At 33.3% G+C, this 23,739-nt stretch overlaps 1 protein-coding gene across 1 annotated transcript in view; it reads right to left on the minus strand.

The window, feature by feature from the left end:
• Window positions 1–1,214: 1,214 nt before the first annotated feature.
• The window catches only part of Hpr1 (THO complex 1-like protein Hpr1), a 61,368-nt gene continuing 38,843 nt past the window's right edge, over window positions 1,215–23,739 (minus strand). Inside the window, exons 9-14 of the mRNA XM_081746184.1 lie at window positions 14,124–14,314; window positions 12,819–12,968; window positions 8,084–8,231; window positions 6,173–6,305; window positions 3,155–3,291; window positions 1,215–1,448 (exon numbers count right to left, since the gene is read on the minus strand). Of these exons, the coding sequence (XP_081602310.1) occupies window positions 1,290–1,448; window positions 3,155–3,291; window positions 6,173–6,305; window positions 8,084–8,231; window positions 12,819–12,968; window positions 14,124–14,314 (918 nt within the window). The 3' untranslated portion in view covers window positions 1,215–1,289. The remainder of the gene's footprint in view (window positions 1,449–3,154; window positions 3,292–6,172; window positions 6,306–8,083; window positions 8,232–12,818; window positions 12,969–14,123; window positions 14,315–23,739) is intronic.

The following is a 23,739-nucleotide window of genomic DNA, read 5'->3' on the forward strand; positions in this document are numbered from 1 at the left end:
GCTGTGGAATTGAAATCTTTCCGAAATAACGTTCACTTTTGCTGCATAATATGTTTTCATAGCTATTTTGATTTCTTCATATGACTTTTCCGATGGTGAAGCTGGCCAACACATATTACAGATTTGCTCATACGCTTCGGAACCAATAACAGCAAACAAAGTTGAGACCTTTCTGTCCTCTGGGATTTGCGTGGCTATACATAAATGTTCAAAGCGATCCAGATATGCTTGCAGGCGATCGGTTTCACAGTTGAAAGGTGGAAAACTTGGCAATGAAGACATTGTGCAATCTAGCTCTCTCTTTTAATCCTTCAATACAATCTGTTAACTGTAATTCTTCTTGGATCAATACTGGTATCCTAGAGCTTGAATTCTATCCTACCGTAGACTGCGCCAAAATTGTTAGGTTAAATTGCTTAATCGGAAATCTTTATATCGTATCTAGATCACTTTGTTTGTATCTATCTTACTACAACATTACTCTACACCAAAATCAATACTTAGTAAATCTTCTTGAATCTTGTTTATTCTTTATCTGTACCTTTAACCTAGTTTCATATAAATCTCTTAAAACATATTACTCATCATTATCATATCTTCTTGTAATCTTGAAACCCTAAATCATATCTTACATAGCATCAATAATCCATATCTTCGTTAAATCTTATCTCTTTCTATTTGCACATACTCATGCCCAAAATACCTTAGAAACGGCTAGTGCACATTTTTAAACACTTTCTGACTATGTACTCTTATATTCCAACAGACTCTTCACTGAAAGCATAGCTTACGAGTCATTTTGATAAAAATAAACATCCAAAATTAAAATCTAACTAACGAAATTCAAATATAATATAGAAACCTATAATTTAAACAGCAAAAATAAACACAATATTTAACTGAATATCTAACCGCCAATTCGTTAAAAAGTGCTAATTTGGAATACATCCACCAATAAAATGCAGTTGTAATTCTTTTACTGCTTATTTCTCACTGCAAAATCTTAAAAACAATATCATCTTATCATTGTGATGAAGACCGACTAATTGAATAGATCTTTTAATTTTAATTTTTCTAAAACTTTTGTGTTTCAGGTGAAAATTTTATTGACTTATAACTTACATCACTAACTTTACAAAAGATCAAAATTCGAACTATGTTTCCAACCCAGAAAAATCAATTACCAGAGACGGAAAATAAATAACATGGTCACGTAATGCAAAAACTATTGTAATTTTATTTTAAATAATAATTAATAATTATTAGAATTTCTTCAACGTCATTACAGCTTAAGAAAGAACATCTGCCGCTTCTTGTAAGCCTAAACCTTCCAGAACATAAGCCAAATTTTCTGGAATTGCGTCCTCTTCGTTATCTCCTTTCCAAAGCGTTAACATGTATTGGCACCGTGCTGCATTGTCGGGTTGCTCATTCTCGAAATATTCAATCTGAAAGAAAAAATGCGTCTGTATTATGAAGCAAAGTGAAAGTCTTATTTAATGTTACATCTGAATAATATAAACTTAAGAAAGTAAAATTTTGACGTAACTTAAACACTATAACACTACAAACATTTATTTGCTTAAAAGCTTTTTTTTTTTTTTTTTTTTTTTAAACCGTATGCACTTACGATGAGTTTGTTTGTATAGTTCTCGCTGCAAATTGGCATATAAATATTGCAATATTGCACAGGATATATATAGGGATTTTAAAGATTTCCTAGCATACATCCCTCCAGACTTTGTTACATACTGTGCTCACGGTGAACGTCTGAATTTCTTCACGTCCACGTCTCCGATCAATCATCGAAATTTTTTCATTTTAAACCCATTTGTATTTTACTTTTCAATATGAAGCTGTTCCTTTCCACTTCACTAGTCTTAATTTCTTTTTAATATTGCCAATGGACTTCTTTTATTCCAAGTAAATGTAAATATTTACTTCTAACTCTGTATTTTCAACTGCAATCCTCGATTTTTGCTAAGTTGTTAAACATTACTTTCCTCTTTTTCATACTAATTTTCATCCCGATTTCGTAAAGTTATACAGTTCTTTGTGTGTGACTCTTGTATATTCAAGCATTCTCTACACTAATATTTCAATAGTTATACCTATTTACACAACGAATGGGACACATTTTCAAATATTGAGAATCCGTACTTCTTCAAGGATCCTTACATGTTTACGCCTACTTAATTTTAGCCAGGACTGATTTGAAAACTCAATTATTCGATTAACAAATAGAAAGCCTTGCATTATTTTTAACACAAAAATTGATGTATTTCTTTTTAAATGACTATCCTTTCATTCATACGGTATATTACGAGGATGTGATATTACCAGATTATGGGAGATAAAAACTGTGAAGTTAAATTCGCAATATATGCTAAGATGCAGTGAATAAGTGAAAAGTACAATCTCAGATGAAAGAAGTAACACCAGCTATCGAGCATTAAACAAGAATCAAATTGTTACTTGAAGAAGTACAATTAAATTATGCCTCTATCGATGGAAAAATTCATTTTTTTAAAAAAAAAAAAAACATGTTTCGATTAAGACAGTATGATGCCAGATGTTGAAATTATAGCAGCAAGTATTTTAGCTCGACACTTGGTAAGCTGCTTCTATATGTCTTTCCTGGGTATTGTCTCGAGTGTAGTCTACATTAATCTATTAGGTAAACTATGTTAAACCGCAGAAATATTTGGCTAACAAAAATTTATTTCTGTAATATTTTTAAAAAAGGGGAAATGAAATATTTATTTTAACGTTTCCCCGTTATGCTTCTTACGCTAACGGAGACCACTGATTAATGAAAGTGAATGAAAGAACTTATGGAATGATAATGTGGGAAAAAACAACAGAAAAACTCCGAGAAAGTTCAAGGACACAAGTTCATAAGATATTCATATGGCCTGGAATGGAACCAGGAACTCCTCGCACCATAGGCTACTGATCCACAGTGCCCCTCTATTTTCACTATCTCAGGTCTTAAACAACAACGCTCCCTGACAATTACGAAAACGAAAACCAAAGATGTTCAAGTGAATTACCCGTGATCTGAATTCAAATCTTTAATGTGTCAAATTATCCTGTATCAGCCTTTCTCTTCTTTCCACTAACACAACTACCACCGCAATAATATCCACATTACCTCATCCTTAGCATATCCAAGCTTAGCTGCTAGTTTCTTCCAGTCGGGTCCCACTTTTTCTGACACAGCTGCTATCTGCTCTTTCGTCATAGGCTTCGATTTTTCATGCCGCACCTCGCCGTCTTCATATTCCTGATCTGCAAACAAGATATGTAGTATTATCTAATACTTTTTTTTTTTTTTTGATAAAATTTAAATATACCATAAGTATACGAGGTCTGGGGATACAATTTTGACAATACACTTCCTATCATCCTACACATTTCACTGAATTCCTTAATTGTTAAATATAATAGTATGTTATATACTATTATACTTTCAAATAACAGCATTATTTTGAACTTTATTTTATTTGTTTTACAGGTTGAGCATGAAACAAAATGTGAACATCAAATATCCTAGATAATTTACGAAAACTGCATCAACATCTTATGGGAACATTACAATGTTAAGGTCAAGTGTTTTCGACAATGTTAAGATCTAGTGTTTTTGAATAGTATTCCCGCTTCTAAGGAGATTTCGAATATGTAACAATCCAAGACGTTGTCGCTAAAGTAAGGAAATCTGCAAAAAAATAAAAGAAACTGTTGAAACCGTTAAATGTATAACTTAAGGATAATGCAAGAAGAGATAGGTTAAGACTAATGCTGGTTAAGGACTTGGAAAGAGAAAGACTTGTTGTCCTTCAGAATCTGGGTCTCTATCGAATCAAAGAATCCAGGATTGCTGTGAGGATTTCATTTACGTTTGTACCTATATAATGCCAACCACAACTTTCTAACTCGATGATGATGGGTTATAAGTCTTGGTGTTTCTAATATCATAATCATAGGTATTCTGCCTATGCTTAGCATAGCACAACTGAGAAGCTTCCACGGTCTTCAGCGAACCTCTTTGTTTTCACGAAGTATTTTTTTTATTTTTAATACTGTCCATCAACTGTAGTCTCTTTCGCTCTTTCGTTTTTTTCCAGCTACCATATTCTTATAATCAGTTCCTTCTCGCTAACATTCCAACCAATTTAAATTCCTCTTTCCAATTGCATCTAAAATTGTTCTTTTCTTCTCTAACACTTTCTCATTCGATTTCCGCTCGACTCAAGCCTCACAAAGTACAACACTCTAAATTGTAGCGTTCATACGAGACGCCACAGCTTAAATTGAAAAAAGTTTATCTTAAAAAAAAAAAAAAAAAAAAGTTACTTGTGTACAAAGTTTATGTTATCTTGTACTGTTTTGTATAACTAAAAATAATGAGTACCTAATGAAAAATAATGAGTACATAATAATACTAATAATAATAAACTGAATCTGAGTTAGCGCATTTGTAAGCTACTTCGTTTGAACTGGTGCTTCATTAACGTGTTTGTGAAGGAGGGGAAGACACGCCTATTCTTTTTCTCCATACACACTTAGAAACACATTTCCTCGTGTTACGGTGGTTTTTATATTCTGTCTGATTGGGATCAGTGTGTGCGTAACGTCGTGTCAAGCTATTATGTGCTACTCCGGTTACGTGGAGCGAAGCATACCATGGCATCTGATGTTCTTTGTTCTGAACCTTGTGAAGTAAATGGAGAAAGAAAGAAATGGGAATTTCATTCTCAATGGACAAAGTTTTCAAGTGTTAACATACATCATATGTGCATGTGTTTTGACCGTTCGTTTGCAAGAAATGGATTAAAAAATAGAAATAATTGAGTAAACAGAGTGTGGTTTAAAAGTAAAGCGAGTGAAGAGAAATCAAGTTAAAGTTCAATCTACAACATCCTTTTCCTTGGGCTAAATCGGATCAGTTTAAATCAAGATAAACTGAGTTTCGCTTTGTAATGAAATCAGTAAATTACATCAAAGTGTGACGGTTTCAAATGTTGTGTACCACTTGGAAGTCATTAAAGTGTTTAATATAGTGTGAAAATATGGCATTACGTTTAGTACAATTAAACCTGAATATTTCATGAAATTTTGTGCGAAGGGGAAGGGCGATCGGAAAGTAAGGGACTAACTTTATGAATTTTTGCTAAAATTCACTTAAATAAGGCAATTAGTGGTAAACTGAATGCAGAATAGCTTAAATAGGGCCATTTGTTGTAATTTGGTTAAATTAAGCTTTCCTCGAAGTGAATTTTAAAAGTTTGTTTTTTGGGAAAGAGGGGAAGGGGGGGGGGGCAAACATAACTATACATTAAACCAACTAATAATTCGGGTCTAAATTAATTTAGTGAACTTATTGATCTTATCGTTATCTTTGGTATTCCCATTTTAACTATATTGACGTTCGATAATCCGGCATAATCGCAAATCCGGCACGGCCGTGCATGCCGGATTAAAGAGTGTCTACTATAGTTCGAAAAATATTAGAAGTTGTAATGAAAGTCAGACGAAGAAGACTAAAAGTAACAAAAGATAGCAGAGCTGATAATAATAATAATAATCCTGACTAAATTGACTGAAGGTCGAATGGAGCGCCATAACTTGGAACATTCAATGGGGAAGGGGTAAACATTAATATTTGGGCCCCCAGTTAGTGTTTTAATGAAATAGAGCCCAGATTACATTTAAGCTTCATGTTAGGCAAATATATTTTGTTCGAATCTTAAATTATTTTAAGTTCTTTTGGAAATGGTATAGTGGGACCATTCCACGCTTCACAAGTTAAATTGAGGATGCAATGTTTGACACAACTTTTTTTTTTTTTTTTTTTTTTTTTTTTTTTTGAGACGTGGTGAACCTACTCGGAACACCATTTATACATTCATGTTCGTGTCGTATCCTATGGAGTAAGAAAGTTCTACTTTGAAGAGAGTCCCTTCGAACGGCGGAGAGTTTAAATAGTGGCAGTTGTCCTTGCTCCCCCACAAGTAACGGCACTGGTTGAAGGCCATATTTATACAACGGTGGATTTTGGTTTTCTAAATCATAATTAATTACGATGATAATTATACAAAATTTCAGGTATCCTAAGTGAAATTCCTTTACTATCAATATATGTAATGTAATATCAACATGTGCTACTTACTATTATTATCTTTCCGTTCTTCTTCTTGATCTTCAGGTTTCAACACTTCATCTACTTCAACTATTCCATCATTAACTGCTTGCATATCAGTTTCTAACGATTCCTGTTTTGCCTCATCATTATTCAACATTTGCTAGAAGTAAAAACAAAAAAGTTATTTAAAAATTTTACGAATAAAATATCTCTATTATTATTATAAATTAAAATACCTTAAATGTATACGATCTTTCTGCAAATACTCAAAAGTTTGGTTCATAAAGTTTAGATTTGATTTTGAGTTTAACGCCTCTTAGAGCAGCGAGGCTATATGAGAAGGGACCTACTGATTAACGTGGAATCCAAAACACATGAGTTCCCGCCGGGAATTGAAGCCGGGTCTCCCACGCCAAAGGCGCGTAAACTAAGCGCTTAGCCACGAAGGAGCTCACATGAAGTTTGGAATAAAAGTGTATTAGTAATAATAAAATTATGAAGAGTGGTTTGGAATGAAAGGCACAGTTCCATACATGGTGGAGATTTTCTGTTTACTTCATCAAATATTTCGCAGTTTACATAACTTTGTTAGATTTAAAAACAAAAAACAACAACAGAAAAAATCTTTGAGTTTTACGTCCCGCGGTTATGCCGGTTAGGCTAAAGGAGACGGTGATTATGAGAAATGAAGGAAGTGGTGGAATGAAGAAAGTGGGAGGAAACGGGAGAACCCCGAGAAAACCCACGAGCACGGTGTTTGAACAACAGAAAAAGTTCTTTCCTCAGTCACACTATAAAGACGACATCAAATACTACACATTCAGCTCTAAGGAACAAAACAAATGTACACGGAATTGAAAATTTACAGAAATTCTTTACATAGGACATTATCACGAATACTTAATCTTTTATTGTAATTTTATTTCTTTGTTGACTAAATCTGTATGTCATCGGATCCTTGGTAAAATAATCTAGCTCCGAATGCATTTTCAAGAATATCCAAGATTTCTTGGGTAGTGTGCTCTCTGAAGGAAACAGAAATTTCTTCCGCTAGCCTCAAGATGGAAACTTTCAGGATGGCTATCATGATCCAACTTTTGTCCTCAATCCCTTCACCAGTTATTACATTTAATTACAATTACAACTGTATTCTATGGTTGCGGAACATCTTTAAATCACAATGTCATTGATTGCTTTTCATAGTAAAAGAAAAAAAAATCTCATCATCACTCGTAGATTTCATTCCATTTCATTTTAAATATTTGACGTTCTTATTAGTAAACCCTTTCAAACTTCGGTTCCATTCATAATGTCATGCATGATGATGAACAGAAAGGTTATTGTATAATTAGAACAACTTCCTTGACACCACGCGGTTTTCTGTCACATTTATTGTATTTAAACTAACAGGAACTGTGCTTTTGTTTTCTGAAGTCCGTAAACTATACGTTTGGGAAAAGGATTTATTTGGTTTGATAGTTCAGACAATGAACTGTCGATTTATTTCAAATCAAGTTTTAATTAGAAAATAAATGAATATTTTCTTTTTTTTTTTTAACTTGAGTTATTTGAGAGTACAACAAAGCATGCTAATCTCAATCATTCAAAGTTAACTAAACAATTCTGAATATACATTATTGACAGCTATTTGCTGACCACAAACAAATATCAGATTATACATAGCATGTTTTTTTCACTTTCTACTTTCTATTTTCTGTTACCATATACTTCTAGTTCTCATTCGAGAAAAAAAAAAAAAAAAAAAACGTTAACAATTCAAAGTACAAGGAAGTTCTAAATATTTCAATCAATCTACATACACACCCCAAACATCACAGTTTGGGATCGAATCTGGGATCCTGACACTACAGATTAGCTCTTTAACATTAGTTACTGTTAGACTTCTAGCAGTATATTAACTTTCTAAGACAAACTCACCGGACGATTTTTGGCTATTTTCTTGATCATTGCTTCAAGATATTCTGGTAATTTATTGATCGTATTGCTTGTGTGCGTAAAGAAATGTGGACTTCTTCGTGCCAACAACCTAAGAGCTCTCCAACCAAAGCTTCCGTCATTCACTCTCCTGAAACAACCACCACAGAACAATAAGGTAAATAATTTGAAATTCTTGTATTATTACATATTGTTAAAAAAAATCACTTGTGTTTTTACGGATGAAATGCAACTTGGAAAAAAAAGGGTATTATACTTATTTATTGAACATTAGAAATTACAGAAAATCTCCACATAGCAGCAAAAACTAAAAATTAGTAATCATATTGTGTTTATTCACTAGAAACATAATAATATAAGAATGAATAAACATTTAAAATAAAAAAAAATAATAATAATGAGATCTTATATAAATTCAGCGAAATTTTTTACTGAGTCAAAGTCATATGAAAAATTACTTCACTACTGTAAAGAGCAATATTAAAATTCTACGTATAACGTACCATAACTTCATAGTAGTTACAAAATGTCATAATCTAAAATAGTCACTGTTTCCTCCTTATATGTCTGTAAATTATGACATCATACGTAAGTGTGAAGTACAATACTAAGTAAGTACTTATTATCTTTTTTCTTTCTTTTTCTTTGGAAAAAAAAATCTAATTTAAATTAGATTCAGACCTCAACTTCTTACAATTTAAATTATCAGCAGATATTTGCAATTTATCTTCCAATTTAGTAAAACACATCTCTAAGTTTGAGAACAGATAAGATTTTTTTTTTTTTGGGGGGGGGGGGGGGAATTTCAGATGCCAGTTCATGGACCTTACTCTCCAAATGTTTGGATTTTATTACTGATTTCATCAATTTCCGTAAACCGAAACCTGAAACTTCTTGTAATACGACTGCCTACAAATTAGTATTACCTAGTTGGAAACCAAGAGCCTTCAGATTACTGTTGATTTTATTTAACAGAGCAAAATTATCACTCAAGTTGAAAAATTTCTTGAAAGTTGAAATTTTTCAGGCTGAAAAATTTAATTTGTCTATTACACTTGGTATCTTCTCACTTCATACTATAAATACATTTTCTAACTCAAGCTATTCATCCTATATTATATATGATAATTCAGCCTCGGTATCTCATTTAATCTTTCATAAAAGACTTGTCGTGAAACTGTTCTGTATCAGCTTTAGCTGCTCCAAGGCTGCAGTATGGTATGAAGTAATTAAACAACACGTAAAGAGATCATACACACACACCTCAGTCTCTAAATTATCTCACGTTGGCCACTAAACAGAAAACCATAACACCTACAGTTTCAGATTAAGCTAACTCCTGATCAGTGCCCTCGTGGCTACCTTGTAATAATTCTCCCATTTCATGTAAAATAATATACCACTGCTGATCTGATGGTCTTCCGTATTTGTATATAACTGACATGATGCCGTGAGTCACTTCCATCACAGGCAATTGACGATATACAGTACTGTCCAAGTTAGTTTTGTCTGACAATTTTTGATTATAGCATTTTTCAAGTTTTTTTCGCCTTCTGAAATTGGTTTACTTTTGAAGACATGCTTAAGAAAGAGCAAAACTCATGGTAGCAGGACGGTAGGAGTAGGTCTTGACCGGACTGTTTACTATATGGATTAGGGTAGAGTTGAAATCTGTCAGTTATTTATTGATCAATCTTTTCTATATCAGAAATAGGCCTATGTACAATTAATTAATTTCTAACACGTGAAGAAATGATGTTAAATGCTGTTTGTTAAAACATATAATGCTCAGACTTGACAGAATCCAAATATAAAATATAGAGAAAAAAATTGGTACAGCTACAACATCATGTACTCTTGCAATTTGTTTCCGGATAAAGATTAACAGTTGAGCTTAGAAATTTATTTTAACGCGTACGGGGTGGGTTACCAAGCAGTAAGAATATCTGTTAAGGAAATGACCTTATGTATGAATTTTTAGGATAAACCAAAACTCATACTACATTGTTCCAACATTTCTGCAACTTTAGTTACATTTATGTGGTGAAAAAAAAAAATAATAAATAAAAAAAAAATAAAAAAAAAAAATAAAATAAAAGCTTCCATGTAAAACTTACTTCATTCAGAAAAAGTGAAGTAGGATGCAGTTAAGTTTCATGACACATAAATCAACAAATCGACGTAAAAATCCTCAATAACGTGATCGATTATGAGATGTGAAATATTACAATGAAAATCTGGTAGCTTGTAGCAAAAACAAAGATGGTAAGGTTGTTCAAGAGAGACTGCTTAATTAAGATGTTGACTTCGCGAGGAACAAAGTGGAGATGTAGATGTCATGTGGGGAAGATTTAGGGTAGAGTTGCGATGTAAAATAACCGCCAGTAATTGAAGTTGGTGGAAATAACTCTTTGATTGATAGAGTTGCGTGGGCGTTTGTTAATAAGAACTACGATGTACTAGCAGCCCAATTGTACTGACTGATTGGAACTATGGTGGAGAAGCAGCCCATTGATGTTCAGGAGATGAGATCAAAGGAGGAATGGAAGAAGACTAAGAACCCAGATCAAAACAAAGTACCAGATACAAGTGGAATTCTTTTGGAAAAAGGGGGAGAGTTGTTGAAGAAGTAATGAGGCAAACAATGTTTTAAAGAATAATAAGTAATATGTGAACTTTTGAAAGACAGTCTGTGACGATCAATGTCACTTAACATTTTATAGTAGCAACTGTAAATGTAGTTTGTCTATATATGCTATTAAGATATCTAATTTAAAAGACTAAAGTTATTTTTGGGAGATTATATTTTTTTTAAACTAAAGAAACATTGACCAAAGCTTCAAACCCACTATATTTTAAACTATAATATGTAACGGTTTCATTTGGATAGCGTGGACAAGAAAATAAAAAAAGGTCCTTATAAGAACCAAAAATAACAGAACGTGATTGGTTGAAAAGTGAACACGGAGACAAGGGATTGGCTGAAGGCCTCAGCAATAGAAATTAAACTTTTTTTTTTTTTATAACAATGACTATATATATATATATATATATATATATATATATATATATATATATATATATATATATATATATATATATATATATATGTCTGTTAAAAGGATTTAAACTTTTTCATAACAATAACTATATATGTCTATTAAAAGAATTAAAAAAATGTTGATAACAATGACTGTATTTTCATTTATGTTCTATAGTGTCTGAGGAAGGATATATTTCAGTATAAAGTAAATTTAATTAAAATTCCATCAATAATCCCTAACTATATACAATTTCATTCAAAAGAGAAATTGCCAAACATACATAAAAACATATGGAATTATTATAAAGACCAGTTATCAGATGATTGTACATTCATCTTTACCGATGGATCAAAACAGCAAAACTACCCAGTTGGTGTTGCGGTTCTCATTCCTAAATACAAGATTGAAAAACAATACAAATTACCAAAAAGTACGTCAATATTTGAAGCAGAAGCGTTTGGAATCCGTCAAGCTTTCTTATTAATCAATAAGCTACAGATAAAGAATGCATGCATATGTACCGATGCTTTAAGTGTTATAACAGCCATAAATCACCCTAAATGGTCTGCTTTTACATTATGATGGAATATAATGTTAATTAAATCTAGTTATTTCGCTCTAAACAACAAGAATTTTCAAATCCATCTATTTTATACCAAGGGACATGTAGGCATCAAATTTAATGAATCAGTGGATGAACTATCAAGAAAAGCGACAACATAAAACTTCCATTTCACAATTTTAAGTATATAGTAAAACAAAACAAAACAAAAAAAAAAAAAAAAAAAAAAAAACGGAAAATAGACTTATGGAAAAAGAAAATTAGACTTGGTCGTGGAAAACACTACTGGGAAATAATGGAGATTAACGATAAACCGTTATACAATACCATAGAAAAATGGTCAAGATACAAAACGATATTACTCATCCGAATGTTTCTTCATACAATATTAAATCCGATAAAACTACATCAAATTAATAAAAAAGAGAATAATCTATGTTGGTGTGAAAAAGATCATGGTTCGATCAATCATTTGATATTTCAGTGCGAACTATTTAATAAAAATAGATTTTTTTTTTTTTTTGTCAACAATTAGTAAAAATTATGCAAACTCTGCCAGTTAACATTAGTATGATATTATATTCAAAAGATGTTGATATATTAAGCCATCTCATCCAATTCATGACTCAGAACAATCTAAATTTATTAAATTAAATTAAAAAAAAATAACAAACAAGGAACTCATCAGATATTCTTATACAACCCTGCGAACTTAGTCAAGAGCAAATGCATAAATAAATAAATAAATAAATAAAAATAAAAAAAAAACAGTCATATAGTATTTAATCTTAAATATTAAAGAACCTACTTAATACTAATTATTATAATCTCAATTTTCAGGATATAGGCAATCAAGGATGCAAGATCTGTGCCTTTAATGAAAAGAAAAACCTCGCATGAGGTGGAAGGAAAAGGATATGTTAGATATCCGAAACCGTTACATATTATAGTTTAAAATATAGTGGGTTTGAAGCTTTGGTCAGTGTTTCTTCTATTGTTAAAATAATCAATCCAAAGCCATGGATAGTCTTGCTATTATATTTTTTTACCTTACTGAATTTCAACAATAAATACACATGTTTACAGGAAAAAAGTATCACTCACTACTTACTTATATTGATCCTCTATCATACTCGCAGGATCTAGTTGCTCAATAGCTTGTTCAAAATAGCTTTCCAAGGAAGGTAGGAAATCTCTGTCTTTTGATCTACATGCCTCTAAGTTGTTCGGGTACAAATTCCACAGTCTCGTCAATTCAGCACTGGAAAAATGAAAAAATACTTTATTTCTCTTAAGGTTACAATAATATTTAACCATAAATGAAATAATAATATTTAATTACAGACTGAACAGACTAAACTAATTCTCAGTAATCGTATTAATAGTTAAATAATAATAATAAAATGGAAACCGAATCTATTTTCATCACGGTCGTTTAATATTAAGAGTAATAGGAAAGCAAAGAGAACAGGTATGTTGTTCGCTTTCCTATTTACTAAGGAAGAGTTTTATAACTTAGATCTTTACGTTGACAGTGATGAGTACCTACGTCACTTTTCTTGTCCAGTGGTACTCAATGTGAGCGATAATGCCGAAAGGGAGCACTCTCGTTTTCAAAAGGGGCGCTGGAACAAAATCTACTACATTTTTAGAATGCTTATTGCGAATACTATTAAACTTTTTATTAAAACATTTTTGTCGTTAAACGTAAACCTAATTGCTCTATAAACTATTTGTTGGAACTGGAGCGTGTCCACCAATTTACAGATTTTCTGTTCTAGCGAATGATCGATTTTCTTTAATTCTTAAACTTTTAAAGGATTTTCTCTTTAGAATGCAATAATTAAATGTTCTTTCGTCTTAGAATGGGGAAAACCAGATGGAACGTACAGTTATCTTTCCACTAAACTTGAAGTATTTTAAAACAAGAATTTTAGGAACGATAAAAAAGAAAAAAAAATGAAAAACCTTAGCCAAGAATTTGAGGAATTATATATATATATAAAAAAAAAAATTCATCAACAGATTGAGATCTTGGCCAATAATTAGTTTTTCGATCAAGGACCACAATATTTTTGAACCGCCCCTAAATCGAGTTTTCGAATTTTCTACGGAACAAACACATCATACCGAGTTAATTGATAGTTTGAATTTGACTATTCTATATGTAGTTCTCCAGACATAAGGTGTACAAAATTTTTTTTATTGAAATATATTGGGTCTTTTGATTAAAAAAAGAAGCCAGAATTCCACAGGCAAAAAAGTTGCGAAAACACTTCATTTCCTTCTTCAAAAAAGTTCGTCGTTTTCCGGATCCTTACATCTACACGTGGACTTGCGTTGTATTAGTGCAAAAACACATACTTAAGTTTTATGTAATTATAAATTGTTAGATCAGCACGAGAAAACTACTTACTTTCCCATTAGAAATCTTTTGTTTTCAACTGCTTCCTTCATTAATTCACCCAGTCGTTTCTTTGCTTTCCTTGGTCGAACTGAAGCCTTCTTTTTATCCCCATCTTCACTTGCTTCATCCGTCGCCTTCTGAGATGGTTTTTGAAACTCAGGACAGCCTTCATTTTTCCAGGAATTCCAGTGCTCTTCTCTCTGTTTAATAAGGAAGTTGAAAATCCATGTAATTACAAGGAGTTAGTGATGTGAAGAACTAGCACTTTTTAAGGTCTTGAGTGATTAAAAAAAAAAAAAAAAAAAAAAAAAAGTCCGATTCAGGTAAAACCAAGTTGTGATGTTTACTCCATAGGATGGTAATCCAAATAGAGCAAACATTATATTAGATAGTTATTAATGGAATTATTCTCCCGAGCGTTAACGAAGAAACAAGTTATCACAAAACGATAGCTTCTTTCACCGCTAACTACACATAGGTGAAAATTCAAGTAACAACATTAGACATACAAATAAGACAAAATTTCAGCATCATTTAACATAAAAATTAATTAAACAATCTACAAATTCACTTATATCAATATATTGCACCATGCAAGACAAGGCAAAGAACATGAGGCAGTACTTTTCCATACACATTTATCGTAAATGAAACACACGAATAAAAGTTTATATTTATTAAAATAACATACTTACATACTCTCAAATTAGAAAGGTATTATTATTATTATTATTATTATTATTATTATTATTATTATTATTATTATAGGTATCGATGTTCTACATATACGTATATATAAGTGGATGCAGTGATTTGATATTTCTAGCACATTTTTCTATTGCAGAGATGTTCGAAAAGGTTCCTCGTGCTTTTCCTTTCCGGCGCCGAATGATGGCTGCTTCCCGCGGTTTCTCTCTTGTTCTCGCTGTTTGCGCGAGCTACGCCTACCAGATGACGTAATCACAGGAAGGGCTGTAATTGGCTGCCGTTGGTTGCCAAGGCCGTCGGCTGCATCGTCTACTGGATGTTGCAATCCGTGTGAGAATGCATAACGCTGGTGTAAATATAGCAGTTTTTTTTAAAATAAAAGGGAACTAAATTGTCTGAATTGGATACACCAAAAATAATGCACAAATGAGCTTATCACAAAGTCATATCAAATGAATATTCTGGATACTTTAACGCAGTGGTAAACAAATTTATGAAGCTTCAGAACTACTGTATCATTTTTAAATCCTACAGCGAACTACCAACCAAAAGAACTACAAACTTTTTTTTAAAAAAAAATCTTACATTTGTTTGTTGCCTATAAACTTACATTTCTAGTAAATATGAAATCAAACTATCCAAGTTAGCAAATGTTTAATATACTTGCGAAAAACATAAGTGTATAACCACATGCATATGCAATCAACTGTGAGATGAGGACGACAATGGCATTTGCGTGGGAGAAACAAGCAGATGTCGTCAGCGCCCCTGTTTTAGTGTCAATTCAGTGGAGGAATCACGATTAGCCAACTGGAGCGTTAACGCGATCTACCAAAAATGTCCTTGCGAGCTACTAGTAGCTCGCGATCGACGGTTTGGCGATCACTGCTTTTACCATATAAATCCACAATTCTCCTAGCCGAGTTTCATATTTAACTTTTAATCGACCAAATTCGTTCTACTATGTAAGACCGCGATAGCGCGATTTTTTAGTACAGAAATGTAATTTTTATAGGGTTATTATTATATGACACTAGCTAGAGACATAAAATAAGTATAATACGTAGAATAGAAAAAAATGTTTATAAAAAGGATGATTTATGCCCATTGAAGCACGTATAACTTAGGGCGTGGCAGAAAATAAAAATTTCTATTTCATTATGAAAAAAATGAGATTTGCCTCCAGGTCCGCCCAAAGATCATCTCATCACAAAACGCCATTGTTTGTACTTGTTACTTATAAAGATAACCTACCTGATGATTTATACATAAAAATGCAAAATTTTATTTACTTTTCCATACAAAACTAAAACCACAAGATACTAACCGAAATTCACAAAAGCTAAACGGACACTTGTTTCTTTGAAGAAAGTGCTATGACAAACAAGCTTTTAGGGAGCCAAAAGTAGAGTAGAGAGTGCAGGAAAGGATAAAGCCTTTATTTTTTCGTTTTCTACTGAGACAACGAACTCATCTGCAGAACATTTGATTCAAACATGTAATTATCTCTCATTCGCGCTTTCTAAATTCCCTGTTTCTGGGGTCGTTTTCCCTCTTTTCCGTCATGGTAAAAGCAGAAAAGGTTCTGAATTATGATAGAATACCACACTGAAGGAAACAAAGTATTCTATCTCAAAATCTGGGAACTAACAATCAAAAATTAAGCAAGTTCAAACATGAATTCTTTTGCAACAAAGGAAACCGTCATTCCACTGCCACCCCCTACATTGATATTTCTTTTAATTGGAAATCATGAAACAGTAAAGGGAGTGTATTTACCAGCAAATGTGACCAATAACACGAATTTTCAAAGAGAAATGTAAAAAATATTGCATTTAAATCAACTTATTTTTGTAAAGCTGATAAGATTAGTTAAAATGACCATGCACGAAACAAAAGCGAAGATAAAAATAGACACAAAGCTCAATCAACCGTTCAGTTTCAACACAGAGTTAAACAAGGAGATGGTCGTTCGACGAGTCTGTTTATTATAGCGCTACTTAAAGCCATAATGGAACTTGACACAGGAGGAACTATATTCACAAAAACAGTACAGATATGCGCCTATGCAGATGACATAGCCATAATATCAAGAACAGTGAAAGATCTGAAAGAAGTGTATACAAAGCTAGAAACAGAAACAGCATACTTAGGACTGACAGTGAATGTGAAAAAACAAAGCATATGATCATCTCAAAATCGAACAAGGGTCCACATAACCTGAAAATAGTCGAACTGGAATTCGAAGGAGTTACAAAGTTCAAGTATCTGGGATTCACAATAGTCACGAAAAAAGATTCAGCGAATCAATTATAGACAGCGTACAGGCAGGCAATAAGGCTTACTTTAGAATCATCATGTTATTCCGAAAAAAAGCTATTGTCAAGGAATTCAAAAATTAAAATATATAAGACCCTAGTGAGACCAGTAATAACCCTATGAAGCCGAGGTATGGACAATGACTAAAACAGATGAAGAGGAACTGAGAAAGTTTGAAAGGAAAATCATCAGAAGAATATACGGGCCGATGCAAGAAAACAACATCTGGAGAATACCAAACAACACGGAAATAAATGAGATATTACAAGGACAAGGCACAGTGAAGAATATAAAAGCGGAAAGATTAAGGTGGCTGGGACACGTCGAAAGAATGGAACGTGATAGGATGTCAAAGAGCATAATACAGGAGAGAATGTATGGAGGAAGAAGAAGAGGATGACCGTAAAGACGATGGAGGAGGAAAATACACGACAGAAAGTAATGGAGGCTTATCGTCGAGGAAACCAAGGTCACCCCGGGCTGTAGAGCTAACTTGGTAAGGTAAGTATTTTTGTAAAGTTACTTGGTATCTTACTGGTTAAAATGGAACTAACATATATAATTGAACTACTGCACTGGTAATATTAATTTCAGAATGGATGAAATACTGAGATTTCAATAGGAATAAAACATGTCCAAAATCCATGACGGATCAATGGTGAGTGCTCACTACAGACTGTGGCGCTTCACGAAAGTATATAACAGTGTTCGCATGGTACTCGTACTCCTGTTTTCTGCCACTTGGTCATTCCATGAATTACTTCATTCTTCATTATTCATGAACTAAGGGTATGATTCATTTAATTTAAGTGTGTCAAAAGTAGAAAGTTTCTGATTCTAATTTCTTCTTGTAAGAGAGATCGTAACGGAAGACATGAGAGGAAAATTGAGTAAGTCTCAAATGAAAATTTACATGATTTACTTTTGCTTTAATCATTCTCTTCAGTTATTATCTCAAAAATTAAAAGTGAAATGCACAATAAAAACATATAAATTTATTTCATTATATACAGATCTGAAAGTTGGTTGTTGAATTGCATAGCTGAATGCAGTTTTCAAAAGAAATTAAAAAAGGTAAAAAGAAAAGTGGAAAATATTTGGGGCAAAAAAACGCCATGCAAAATTCCACAGCATGTACCCATTGTTAGTTATATTGCAAAGAGTTAAAACCGGGCATGTTTTCTGTGCACTATGCGCATAGAAAATGCACCGTGTGCACAGAATTTTAGTTGAAAGGCTCCTAGGACAGTATGAGATCTTTGGGTAGATTAACAAAAGTAAAAGGTACAGGCCACCACACTACACTTTCTCGCTCCAATTTCTGAAACTAAAACGAAAAATTTTCTTGTGAAACACGAACAAAATTATTAGGCGTTTTCAGAAACTTGAAGGAAGAAAACTCAGCCTCAAAAGTATACTATTCCTTGTGGATTCTTTGATAAGAAATGGCATAAGCCATATACTTGAGTTATTAATGAAATATTTATTTATAAAATATAATTAAAATAGAGTTGTATTTGAGAAAATGGTCAAAAATACACCCAAGACACAACTACCCCGTTGTGGTTTATGCAACGTTATAGCATTATTAATGAAATATGAGCAAAATAGAAGGAGTCGATTTTAAGGAAACCGTCTAGAAAGAAACTAACCTCCAAGAATGAACTTTCCCTGTGGGTAATATACAAAGAATGGAAATATTGAATGACTGGACCGGAACTCCAACCCGAGATCTTTGGCGTGCCGTGCCGATGCATTAACCACTACACTACACAGTCCGCTTGCCAGAAGAGACACAATCTCTTTCTTGAAGTCGATGCTCTTTACTTAGATCACATGGCTTGTATCACAGCCTAGCTGTTGTGCTTGGACAATCCAGTGTCCATATTCAGAACTTTGACGGTTGTATTATCATTACTAGCTGAAATACCCATTCTTTGCATGGGCGCCTCTGGCTCCCAGGCGATGGGGACTGTATTTGGAAGTCAACGCCTATGGTAGTATACCATTTCATCTTAGCGACCACGAAAACTATGGATTTGACACTAATATAGGTAATTTTGAATTATTTTTTTCATGTCTCGGTATACCCCCCTCCCCCTGTGACCCTCGGCCCCCAGCCGAATGGGGTGAATTTGAAAGTTACTGCGATCGGAGTTTTACCATTGATCTTAGCGGCCGGGTAGACTATGAATTTGACCTTAATATCGGTCATTTTCTACTACTTTTATATGTTCTGGTAAACGTCCACCCCTGAGACCCCTCTAGTTTGAATTAAAAAAAAAAAAAAAAACGCTTCGCCTTGGTCTGGGGCCTGGACCAAAGTATTCGTGACCAAAATTAGGTAACTCTCGGTCCACTCGTCTGATCCCCAGGCCGCACATAGACAGACAGACAGACAGACACACAAACAAACTCTATATTTTATTTATATTTGATTAGATCTATTAATGAAAAGAGGAAACAACCAGATTTTTTCCACACCAAATCCTGTATAGATGTGAATTCAATGAACAAAGAAGCGGATAACTCGACCGGGAATCAAATCCGGGATCTTCGGCGTGCGGTGCCGATGTGTTAACCCACTACGCTACCCAGTCTGCTTCCAGAACAACCACACATTCTCTTGAAGTCGGCGCTTTTCAAGGTATCTTTCCTTGTTGATATTTTCGTAGGAAGTTATTTACCAAACATTATGGAATTCCAATGAAAGGTTTACTTATGGAATGTAAACAAAATCACACGCAAAGAACCACTCCAAGAATAAACTACTCCTCGCAAATTTTTTCCAGAAAAATAACTTATACTACAGTATAAGACTGTTAATGAAACATTGGTATGTAAAATACAAACAAAGTCGTTAGAAAAGTTCTCGAGAAAATCACATTTTTTTTCTCTTACTTTTCAGCACACTACAATTATTTTTATTGGGTATGAAAAAAATGCGAAACCTTCTCAAGAGAATCTCGTGAAAAACTTGTTTAAAATCTGGTTCTCGAATTCGTCGTTTCTTTTTTCTTTCTTTCTTTTTGCAGATTTTCTCCTCTTCTATCGTCGCTCAAATGTATAAGGTAGGCAAAAAAAAAAAAAAAAAAAAAATCTTAGGGATAGAGTAATAACGATCTTCAATAGATTGGGTCAATACAGAAGAATAGGATTAGGAATTAGGTTTCTGGGCTGTCGGTATCCAAGGCCATTTAGTCCGTCACGTATATGAGGGAGGGCGTCCCTTCCTGGGACCACTATGTTAGGTACCATCCCGGCATTTGCCTGGTGTGAACGAGGGAAACCCAGGAAAAACTTCACTCAAGATGGCTGACAAGTAAACCTTACGTTTGGGTGAATCGAATTGCTGACTGAGACACATATGAGAAAGTAGTACTAAATGTGGTCAGTATTTCAGTGAAGTTGTAGGTGCGAAGCTCCAGGGGTTTAGGAGATACAGCTATCAGAACATCACATGGAAGTACAGAATAGTCTTCATACAGTTGGAGGTAAAAACCCTGTAAGACCTCTTGTAATGACAAAAGGTGAATAACAAATATATGGGTACATATTAGGACTAGGGGGAAGCCATATAGTAAGGGTATACCTGACGGCGGCCATCTTGAAATCCGCCATTTTGAATTAAGGTTAAGTTTTTAAAATAGGAATAGGGTCATGTGATACATGATTTAAGGCTCAAATTTAATCAGAAGAACAATGGTGACATTAATTTTGATTTACGCGCAATTGGTAAAAAGTTACAGGGAAATTAAATATTGTTGCAGCATATGTATTAGTCCTTATTTGCTATTAATAAGGTGTCAATGTTATGCGTTTTGTTTAAAACTTTTGTCTGATTCAAAATGGCGGATTTGAACATGGCCGCCATCAAGGCAACTCTTACCATAGACCTAATATTTATCCACCTGCTTTTTATTTAATTATTATCATTAACACAAAATTTACAAGGTGGGGTAAAGGACTAATACATATGCTGCAACAATATTTATTTTCACTGTAACTTTTTACCAATTGCGCGTAAATCAAAATTAATGTCACCATTGTTCTTCTGATTAAATTTGAGCCTTAAATCATATATCACATGACCCTATTTCTATTTTAAAAACTATTCAAAATGGCGGATTTCAATATGGCCGCCGTCAAGTATACCCTACTATATTACTTCCCCCTAGTCCTAATATGTACCCATATATTTGTTATTCACCTTTTGTCATTACAACAGATCTTACAGGGTTTTTACCTCCAACTGTATGAAGACTATTCTGTACTTCCATGTGATGTTCTGGTAGCTGTATCTCCTAAACCCCTGGAGCTTCGCACCTACAACTTCACTGAAATACTGACCACATTTAGTACTACTTTTTCATATGTGTCTCAGTCAGCAACTCGATTCACCCAAACGTAAGGTTTACTTGTGAGCCTCAAAAAGCTGTTACACTTTTTCGACAGTGTGTTTCCACCGGGCCTCGGTTTAGAAGAATATAAAATGTTGGGCTTTTGTTTCTAACGTGATTTCACATTTTTTAAACAATGCAGTAGTTACTTTTACCTGCTTACATTAACATATCAAGCACAGAGAATAATTAATGGATAAATAATACATGGATTTAATTTAACATACTCGTTAGAATACATAAGTCAGTGTAACTGTATTGAAAATAAATTAGAACTGAGGTGTACTATTATCGACAAAAGAAAATAGTGGTTCAGACTGCAAATAAAATATGCTGTTTTCTTTTGTGCAAACTGTGGTAATAGAAAACAAGATTTTTCCATGCAAAATTTGAATAACTAACTAACTAACTCTATTACTTATGGGACCCGGAGGTTCAATGTCGCGTTCACAAAAGCTTTCCACTAACTTCTATCCTTGGCCAACTGGATTCAGTTTCTACTTTGTATTCCTATTTCTATGAGATCCATCTTAATATTGTCCTCCCATCTGCACCTAGGTCTTCCTAATGGTTGTTTTCTGATTGATCTTTCAGTTGATTATGAAAGCGTTCCTACTTTCTTCCACCCTGGCTACATGACCTGCCAACCTGAGACTCCTAGATTTGATGACTCTAACAATGTTTGGTAAATCGTATAAATTATGTAGTACCTCCTTAAGAAGTTTCCGCCATTCCTCATTTCTTTTCATCTTGGGTCCGAATATCCGTCTCAGGATCTTGTTCTCAAATACTTTCAGTCTGCGTTCCTCCCGAGTAAGCTACCGTGTTTCATCATCATACAGAACTTTGAATAGTTTCACATATAGTTAAACTAATAAATACAGTACAGTACAGTACAGTAAATTAAAACATGTATTAAGGAATACACAGTAAGTTAAAACTGATTAGAACGGTGTTTACATTATGAGGAAAAATATGTCTAAAAATAGGACTTGTTAGCTTCTTCGTATGCTGCTATTGTATGCTACACAATTATAAACAATATTATTTTTAACAAGGGTTGAGTTGATTTTTGAGTTTAACGTCCCTTTCAGCACCGAGGTTATATGAGACGGGACCTACTGATTAACGTGGAATCCGAACTACATGAGCTCCCGCATATTTTTAACAAGCGGTATCGCGGGTTAAAGACCACTGTAAAGATTAGTTAGTTCGTTGGATGCAGATTTATCAAGAAATATTGAGCTGAAATGTAACACAAATGTGGTACAAGTGGATTCGAGAAGTATATAAATATATATACACATATAAACTAAAAATAATTCTCAATTAATACAGAGGGGAAAATAACGAATATTTAGTAGTAGTAAAATGAATAAGAGAAACAAGAGAAAACATTGAAAGAGGATGAAAACGAGTGAGAACACCGATTTGCTATTATATGCATTATAGACAAAAAGAGGGTTTACAATTCTGCCATCTATAGCATTTAAGAATTTTTTACTCCCTTTTATTCAGTTATTTTCCTTCACTTTAATTCTTCATAAATCTTACCATAACAACAAATAAAATTTTAAAATGCTTTACTAAAGCTTAATAACCTTTATTTGTTTTTTTATTTGGAATTTAGCATCTTTTTTCAGTAGAGACTACGAGTGAAACGTGGAATCAAATAAGCTCTCTTATACCTCAAAAGTTTGTACATGTGATATGACTAATATCAAATAGAACTAACACACATGCTCCATGACCGATGTAAGTTAAAACTTACACAAACAACTTAGCTTGATATCGCTGCACATCAGCTACAAACTTCTTTCATATTCTCCGTTATTTAAGTGACACTAAGAACATAATTATAAAGAAAACAGACAGGGCTTTTTAGACCAGAAGAAAGAAGAATCATTTATTAGTGAAATTTGCGATTTTAGGTCATATTTTGAAATTAACTATGCTGTTTGCATCTATATGCTTTGTTTATATATATATATATATATATATATATATATATATATATATATATCGGGTGTTCTAAGAATGGCGCCCACGGACAACAAAGCGATATTCTTCAGGTCAAAATGCTATATAATGCTATACTTTCCGGAGCTTTCTTCAGCCGCTATAGGGAATCAATATTTTACCATATGGAAACATTGCAGATTAACCTGGAACCATCAGCGTTGTTCTACGAATCCATC

This window comes from Thermobia domestica, chromosome 18 (genome assembly GCF_964235325.1).
Source record: "Thermobia domestica chromosome 18, izTheDome1.hap1.1, whole genome shotgun sequence".
Classification (NCBI taxonomy): domain Eukaryota; kingdom Metazoa; phylum Arthropoda; class Insecta; order Zygentoma; family Lepismatidae; genus Thermobia; species Thermobia domestica.